Below are 9,622 nucleotides of genomic sequence, written 5' to 3'. Positions count from 1 at the left end.
TTGATTTGCGCAGCCGGTTCAAAATCGGGCCGACTTGAAAGGTCATCTGCGCCGATCAAGTCGTCCAGTTTTTTTTCTACTTATATTCTGCAAAGAATGACAACCATCTTGAGTTCTTTGCGATATATATGGACTGTTCACCGCCGTAAATAAAGACGTAAGGTCAGTATATAGACAATAAACGGTCTCTCTCCTATGAGATAGGCTCTTTCCATAGCAATTGCAAGGGGTACTTGTCATGCACTGGACAATTGCGATCAGCTGTTAATACTGACGCGACTGATAGCAGTTGACGCGCTCTGCGCCGTCCGCCGTCTGTATCACATAGCATTGACGCACAGCCGATTTCAAAATTGCTGGCGCCACAGAATACATTAAATGGTCTGTCTTGGCCCGCGATCGCAAACATTGGCGTAGCTTTGCTTAATACTTCCAAATGAACGCTGAAAATCAGCGTTCCATAACCATTTGACATATGTACCAATATTAAGGCATAATTGCGGGAGTATGCGCCCCTAAGTCGAAAACCTTTCGAACTCCCTTCGCATCGACTGGCACAGGCCAGACGCTGATCGCCTTGATCTTTATCGAATTAGGGCGTGCACCGTCATTACCCACGACGCACTCAAGAAGTGGTATTTCGCGTTGAGTGAATATATACTTTTTGAGATTGCATACAACTTATGCTAACGCATAAGTGTAAGAACCTTTCGGACGTGGGTACGAAGTACTTCAATGTCCGATTTTCCGTTCATGGCTCTTCTATGAACGAAGACGTCATCAAAATAATCCAATTCGAACGTCCGCACCGATCTCAACAGATTTGTTACACATCTGTTTTTTGGCGTAGGAGAATTGCTAAGCTCCTGTGGCCTAACTAATTACTTCATTAGCATTCCGGTTGGGGTGCTTACTGCTGTGAACGAGACATCTTGTTCAGGCTTAAAGATCTGATGGAGCCCAATTCAGATCTATTGACGAAAGGATAGTACTTTTTGATATACCATAAATGATTTCGTCTTTTCGTGGTATCGGTGTTCGAGCTGGTACCGTTCCAGCGTTCAATTTATTAAACGCATGCACAATCGGCCACTCTCCTGTTGCGTTGGGAGCACAGAAGGTCGGCGAGCTATGTGGAGAAGTTCACTTTCTCATATGACATACTGCTAAGCGTTTGGCAAAGAATTTGTTGATCGCTAATAGTTGCTCACGAGGCAATGGCTACTGCTCCATGATACGATATTTCGAACCTGGAATCAGGTCGATTTCATGACGAGTGCCGTCAGCCTTAGTCAACATGCACGGAACAAATTCAGGGAATACATCCGTAAATTTAAAAAAATCTGGTATAAAGTAATTTGCTTCGAATTCTCCTAGGATTAAAACGTAAAACGAGTCTTCTCATTGAGCCAAAAAAATTTTCGTCCATAAATGAGCTGCTGAGCACCTGATCGCTCTCAGGAAATACTATTGCCGACCGAATATTGGTCACGAAGTTGACTTCTGTGACAAGTACGCAGATCTGCTTGACTTTGCCTGTACGGAGATCACGCAAGAGCTGTTTCGGTTGTAGCGTTGGGAATTAATTCACCTCCGAATCTAATTTCGAAGGCGCTATGAGATCAAGTGTGTAAGTGACTACACTTGAATCATTGTTTACTAAGACATTCAATGTCTCAGTTTCCTCATTGGAACTTATTTTCAAAGGTACCTGGAGCCTTTGACCAGAACTTATTGAAGATGTCGAGCTCAATAAACTTGAATCTGCGATCATCAACCGATTGACGTCGGTTGAAATTGTTCGACGCCCCTTAATCGCCTTGGGACTTTAGTGGCATTTTATTCGCCACTATAATTTACAAGGTGATGATGTAAATTTTATCATCTGGGGCAAATACACACAATATATGTGTGTGCGGGACAATTTTTGTCAAAGACCTGCAAATTCTTTTGACGTTTCTGGATTAGTAGGGCGCTCAATACCAACTGACTTTGATCGATCTGCCTCGGCTTTGTGATCTCGCAACAGCGACGGATCCGCGATCTCCGCATCTCCTAGCTTAGAGGTAGTCTTTCGCTCAGTATTTTAAGGCACTGGCCGTGGGGGCACATCACTCATAGGCGTAGTGGCTAGTCTTTTGACAGTGATTGTATTTTGCATCTATTGTGACTTAATGAGCGAGGTTTCTTTCTTTTCACGTTTGATAGGTCCAAGTGTTCTGGACCTCCGTTTCCTTGTCGTTCCGGAGGACGACAGGTCCAGAGTAGACAAAAGCTTGTTTCAGGCTGAGTCCTCTTGACTCGATAAAGAGATCGCTTGGTCAAGCGTCTCTTATTCGAGCCTGAGAAGGTGGGACTTGACAGGACCGTCTGCAAGACCCTTGATAATAATAATACAGAAACTTGTGTGTGTTCAACAATCGGATGACTCGCGATACAACTGAACAAGTATCGTGTGTGCTGGGCATAAGCGTGATAGTCACGCTTGCCCTGCTACAAATCCAAGAGCTCGGCTCGAGCCCTGAATTCGGCACATGGCGGCTTAAATGTGTGCCTGAACCGAGTTTGAAAGACCTCATACGACCCAAAAGCCAATGGAGAAACTTAAGCCTTAAGGGCCAATATTTGGCACGGCCTGTTAAGTTGAATATGCCAGATTTCAATTCCATCGTATCCTCACTGATGCGGTGAGCTTCAGTGGCGTCGTCTAATTATACGAACCATCATAAAAGGGAGTACTTTAACCTAAAAATACATATCATAAGCTTTGGGTCGACGCGAAAGCGTCGATCCGCTAGCAGTATGTTAATGCTGCCGCCTTAATAGTCCTAGCTGCTAAGCGCCCTGTTCTCACAACATCTCTGCGTGTTGAGACCCTTGCCGGTGAAGCAATGCTACTTTTTCTTGGGCCCTGTCGACTTCATTTCTTACTAAATTCGGCTATTGCCGCATGCTGATGATCTCTTCCGATAGTGTACAGCATGATGCGAAGGCTGACCCGCCTACGGCCGAACTCATTCGTTCGATCGCTCTCCATTCAGCGTCGCTCAAATTAGTGAACCTCTCACGTGTTGCGTGGAAGCATTCTGGAGGGGCTGTAAGACTCTTATTAAAGAGCGTAGACTGTTGAACGGACTACGAAGTGCTACCAGCTGAAATGAGGCACTTTTTTCTAGTACTGTTGTCAGGTGAAGTGTCACGATTACTTCACATTAAGTGACTTGCAGAGGAAATTTACAAGTAGCTTAAGAGTCTTAGCTACTAAAGGTCGATACTAAGGCTATATTACATTGAATAATAGAACTGTACCCATATTTCGTTTGTACGCAACGATCTCCTATCTACTGACTTTATAAAATTTCTAACGAACAATGTGAAGTGCCTTCTTGTGCAGCGCCCAATCGTGTCTTGTAACGATTGGCGGGGTAAGATAAACTTGTAAATAACTAATCAACAAAATTGTTGCCTTGTTGTCTCAATATTAATAGGGAACCGGTATAGACCCCCCCCCCTTTAATATAGCCACACACACACCATCTATATTGAATAAAGACGTCATGTAAAATATTATAACTGTACGGTCATTCCACTGCATCCAAAAATCAACATTTATTCCTTTGCAATCATCTATAGACTTCCCAAATTGCATTTGGGTACCAATATAGCCAAACCTTAGTCATCTATTCCTGTATTTATGAGAGTAGCGTAATGGTACCAACTTGTGGATAACTAATATTTACATTGAGAAACCTTTATGCAGTCCTTCCCAGCTTCAGTAGCTCAAAACGCCAGAAATCACTTCGCAATATTGTGTAATTTCTTTGTTTAATAGCAAGATGCTTTTTCAACAAAGAAATTACGAGCGAAAGCCAACAAACCTGAAACATAAGGATATTGTGGCTTGCTTGCGCTCATGGTGTGTTCAAAAAGACTACTAAGATTCGCCTATTTGAAATGTAAGTATGCACTTCCGCAAAAGTTGGTAGAAGTAAAGTAAAAAAAAACATCCTTAGCTTGACCGCCAAAGACTAACATGCATGCGCAAGAGCGCACCTTCGACCCTTGTCGCTTATTTCCAGCTCAACTTCTCTCTCGTGCTCAATTTGCTGCTCTTTCTTTCACTTTTCTTATGACTGGCTAATCAAGTGCGGGCGCTCTTGGCTTTTTCTCACCTGTTAAAAACAGTGCATTTAATATCGCCAAACGAAAACACGGTTTCTGATGTCAGTCACACCCATTACACAAGATAATTAAGTGTGTGGTGTAGCGATTCCCTAATGTGATTTGGGGGGGGGGGTGAAGGTGTACCAAAGTCCAAAAGGGAATCTAACGACGACTAAAGAAAAAAAATTTTGCGATATAGCGGAATAATAAACATTTTTTATGCTGTCATTTTAGTATGTAGTTTTTATATAATTAAAACAAGCAGACGGAGGGCGGAAAAATATCTCAGCAACAGTTAGTAAAAACTAAATGATAGAGGATAAAAGTAAACTATTTAATATTTTTTCTGCATAGCGAGGTTGCCAGCTACGGCGAGGATGTGAAGGATCAAAACCGCATCGACTGGAAGTCTCAGTAGAAAAGATTCATTTTGCTTGGCTCTGGACGTTTTTCGCAGGAGACGAGGACGAGAGAACAGCCACCGTCCTTTGATTGTGACCCTTGGGCTCTAATTTTACAAAGACCTTCATTCCACGCTGCCTGTTCAAGCTACAGCGGGCAGCTTTTCAAAAGCTGATTTAAATTCCTTGAAGGCCCAGTCCTCTGGGCTCTTCAAAAGTGCATTTTCGATCATAATATCGACATTATTCTTACCAAAAGAATTGCGGAAAAGCTCAGCCGCCTTGTCGACTCCGTTGGAAACTTGTTCGCCTACAGTTGCAAGGGCTTTGACCTTGGCAGCTGCAACAACGGCATCTGCAATCGCCTCCGCCTCTAGCGTTCCAAGAACAATGCCGACCTCATCATTGGGCATCGAGTCCTTGAGCATCTTGGCAAAATTAAAATTATTGCTGTCCCACTTTCGACCGAATTCCTTCAAAATATCCGCCGTAAACGCTTTGTCCGCGGCATTGTCCACTGCGTTTTCTTGTTGTGACGTCTTCTTTGCGATTCGAAGTAGGTCGAAGCTTTCCGACGATTGCGCGTAGGTGCGCTCCCCCTAGATGGCTTCGTACACGGCATCTTTCTTCTTCTCCTTTCATTGGGCCATTGCGATTAGAAACTCGAAACTCTTCTGATCGGCACCTTTATTCACATTCACGATATCATCTGCAAGCTCAGGGAAACCTGCTTTGGCTTGAATAAAGTGCTTGGTCAAGAAGAACAGATCCGTGTTTCTGAACTCGCCGGTCTCGTTTGGAACTCTCGTAAAGAGTTGAATCGCCTTGCCGTTGCCAAATGTGCGCACGATCTTAAACCAGTGCAAAGTATAAATTGCAGCGGTTGTCACGTGAGGCTAGGCTTCCATGCCCCACGTGGGCGATCCCTGTCCGTGTTGTGTTAACAGCTCGAAGAGGGTATAAGGTTATGTCTATTCCCTTTCTTCGCCCTGGGGAAGGGCTCGCATCTCTATTGAGATGCGAGATTCGATTGACGTTTTGCAATTGATTTACAGGCCCCAGGGCGCGTGTTTTCCGATGGGCCTTCTGAATCATCGGATGGGTCTCGTCATGCTGACAGACGAGGCCCTCAACGTCAGCAACCAGCTGGGAACAAGGCTCCCAGCTGTCATATGAAGGTGGATAACCGCGCCAGCGGACAAGATAACTCGCTCGCTGCCCCTTCACATCACTGTGGTTTTGGATACGTTCCACAAGGAAATATTGACAACTGTGGGAATCCACCAATGGTTGTGGTGGAGGAGGAAAAAATTAGATCCGAACCGTGTGTCGGATCTAGAGTCGAAGATCGGAAAATTCGATCGCTTCCTCTAGATTTGGAGAAGGGACTTGACCACGAGCGTGGCAAGCGTCACTCGTTGAAGCAGACGGTGCAGGCTCACTTTTCGAGCGGATGGAAGACCGTTCGAAGAGTGCGTACTCCATGTTAGAGTACGAACGGAAATATCACGCTCTTCGTGATGAGCTGTCGTCAGCTCATCGCAGTTTCGAGGATCTTCGGAACTGGCATGAGAAACTTCAGGTTCATTATTAGAACCCGGTTCGCGATCACAAGAATCTCTTGTGGATTCTTGAAAAGGGTGAGCAGTTCCGTCCTTGGAAGAAACCGCGTTCTGGTGGTACGGGCGGAGCCGACCAACGAAAACATAGGATGCGTTCGCATCCTACGTGGCAATTCTACTGTGTACGCATTGCCTCTGCGATGTAGTACACGGAAAGGCCCAATGAGCTTGGGTAGTAGTTTACTGCTACCGACATTAGTGACTAAACGCTTAGGTAGGTTTACCGTAGAGAGTAGCACTATATCATTAATATTAAATGAATAAACATTTGCTCTTCCATGTTTGTCTGCATTCCTTCCTGACGGTCCACTGCGTTAGCAATGGAATTCTGAACGAAACAGATTATTCATTCTCGAGTTAGCAGAAATTCTTCTGCTGACTCATTTGTTTTGTCTTTTTCAGTACGCATTGTGCGAATTGCCATGATCTTTCTCATCTTCGATGTCGATTTCTTCGACATCGACATCACCCGCGACGTTGTTAACTTCGACGCGTGATGAGCATGGGCCAGAAGCGGTTTTACTCGTGCGAGTCCACCCCCCCCACCTTAAACGAGAGGATCCCTCTAACTGGGTAGGTATGCGAGGATGGCGTAAGCCATTTACAAAGAATGGTGTATGCGTTGTGGATGCATGCACCGAATTATTGATGGCGAATTCGACCATCGGTAAAGACTTGCTCAAATTCGGATACGATTGGACGTAACCTCGAAGTATCTCTTTGAGGACGCGATCAACGCGTTCTGTTTGATCATCTATTTCTGGGTGATCAGATGTTGACATAATCAGCCGCCTTCCGAGAGATCGGAACACGGATTGCCAAAACTCCGCCTTGAATCGTGGATCTCTATCCGAGACCAGTTGACGGGGTAATCCGTGGAGTTTGAATACCGTGTCGATAAAGACACGAGCACAGCCCGGAGCCGATATCGACTCTGGTACTGCAGCAAGATGTACCATCTTGCTGAATCTGTCTACAAAAACAAGGATTCCATTGTTTTTGTGATCGTCTTCGGGAAATCCGAAGACGAAGTCCATAGATACGGACTGCCAACACTCTGCCGGAAGTGGTAGAGGTTGAAGAGGTGCACGGGATGAAGGGCTAGGCTTCACCCGTTGACATACCTCGCAAGCACGAATGTACTTGCGCACAAACTGATACTGGCGGGGCCAGTAAAAGTATCGACTTACCGTGAGGTAAGTCTTCTCACGTCCACGATGTCCACTTGTTGGAGCATCGTGACACTCATACATGATGCGCAAGCGCAAATCATTGTGAGTCGGGACGACGACACGTGGGGTGTCGCCGGTAACGGCTGTGTAATACAATAAGCCGTTACGTGTTGTGTATCGATCGGATGACGATCGATATAAAGCCGGTAGATCTTTAAAAGATTTATCGGATGGATTCATTAAATGATCCATCAGACAAAGAAGGTCCTTATCTTCTTTATAGGCTTTCTTTATTTCATCAACTAAGGTTGATGATGGAACACTCGTAGTGAGTGTTGCAACAGTAAGATCACTTTTACTGTTGGGGTGCACTGCTGACTCGAAATCGGGTCGGCGTGATAACGCATCAGCGACGACATTAAGTCGTCCTGGTTTATATTCGACGGAGAAGTTATACTCCGCGAAGAAGGATAGCCACCTCGCCATTCTTTGCGAGAGGTGTGGGCTATTGACGGCCGTGCGTAATGACGCATGGTCCGTATATACGATNACGCTTAGGTAGGTTTACCGTAGAGAGTAGCACTATATCATTAATATTAAATGAATAAACATTTGCTCTTCCATGTTTGTCTGCATTCCTTCCTGACGGTCCACTGCGTTAGCAATGGAATTCTGAACGAAACAGATTATTCATTCTCGAGTTAGCAGAAATTCTTCTGCTGACTCATTTGTTTTGTCTTTTTCAGTACGCATTGTGCGCATTGCCATGATCTTTCTCATCTTCGATGTCGATTTCTTCGACATCGACATCACCCGCGACGTTGTTAACTTCGACGCGTGATGAGCATGGGCCAGAAGCGGTTTTACTCGTGCGAGTCCACCCCCCCCACCTTAAACGAGAGGATCCCTCTAACTGGGTAGGTATGCGAGGATGGCGTAAGCCATTTACAAAGAATGGTGTATGCGTTGTGGATGCATGCACCGAATTATTGATGGCGAATTCGACCATCGGTAAAGACTTGCTCAAATTCGGATACGATTGGACGTAACCTCGAAGTATCTCTTTGAGGACGCGATCAACGCGTTCTGTTTGATCATCTATTTCTGGGTGATCAGATGTTGACATAATCAGCCGCCTTCCGAGAGATCGGAACACGGATTGCCAAAACTCCGCCTTGAATCGTGGATCTCTATCCGAGACCAGTTGACGGGGTAATCCGTGGAGTTTGAATACCGTGTCGATAAAGACACGAGCACAGCCCGGAGCCGATATCGACTCTGGTACTGCAGCAAGATGTACCATCTTGCTGAATCTGTCTACAATAACAAGGATTCCACTGTTTTTGTTATCGTCTTTGGGATATCCGAAGACGAAATCCATAGATACGGACTGCCAACATTCTGCCGGAAGTGGGAGAGGTTGGAGAGGTGCACGGGATGAAGGACTAGGCTTCACCCGTTGACATACCTCGCAAGCACGAATGAACCTGCGCACGAAATGATACTGGCGGGGCCAGTAAAACTCGCTACTTACTGTGAGATAAATTTTTTCACGCCCACGATGCTCACTTGTTGGTGCATCTTGACACTCATTCATGATGCGTAAGCGCAAATCATTGTGAGTTGGGACGACGAATTGTGGAGTGTCGCCGGTAACGGCTGTGTAATACAATAAGCCGTTGCGTGTTGTGTATCGATCGGATGACGATCGATATAAAGCCGGTAAATCTAAATAAGATTTATTGGATGGATCCATCAGGTGATTAATTAAACGCAGAAGGTACTTAACTTCTGTGTAGGCTGTTTTTATGTCATCAAACAAAGTTGATGACGGAGAGTTGCAGCAGTGGGATTATTTTCACCATTGGTGTGCACAGCCGACTCGAAATCGGGTCGGCGTGATAACGCATCAGCGACGCCATTAAGTCTTCCTGGTTTATATTCAACGAGGAAATTATACTCAGCGAAGAAGGATAGCCACCTCGCCATTTTTTGCGAGAGGTGTGGACTGTTACAGCCGTGCGTAATGACGCATGACCCTATACACGATGAACAGTCTATCTCCTAGGAGATAGACCCTAAACTTAGCCAATGCATATTTCATTGCAAGTTGTACCTAATCATGCACTGGGTAATTGTGTTGAGCTGGTTGCAGCTCAACACGACAGGATTGGCAACAGACGGCGCGGAGCGCGTCGTCTGTATCGTATTGCATTAACGCGCAGCCGGTTGCGAAATCGCTGGCGTCACAGACCACATGGAA

At 45.3% G+C, this 9,622-nt stretch overlaps 1 protein-coding gene across 1 annotated transcript; it reads right to left on the bottom strand.

Moving 5' to 3' along the window:
• Positions 1–4,708: 4,708 nt before the first annotated feature.
• Positions 4,709–5,207, bottom strand: CCR75_002492 (uncharacterized protein; the record flags this gene model as incomplete). The annotated part of the gene is given in 2 exon segments (XM_067960589.1): positions 4,709–5,164; positions 5,181–5,207. The coding sequence occupies 2 exon segments, from the start codon at positions 5,205–5,207 to the stop codon at positions 4,709–4,711; spliced, it is 483 nt and encodes a 160-aa protein (XP_067820978.1).
• Positions 5,208–9,622: the final 4,415 nt, after the last annotated feature.

This window comes from Bremia lactucae, linkage group LG5 (assembly GCF_004359215.1).
Source record: "Bremia lactucae strain SF5 linkage group LG5, whole genome shotgun sequence".
NCBI classification, from domain to species: Eukaryota; Oomycota; class Peronosporomycetes; order Peronosporales; family Peronosporaceae; genus Bremia; species Bremia lactucae.
This window is presented reverse-complemented; position numbering and strand designations above follow the sequence as displayed.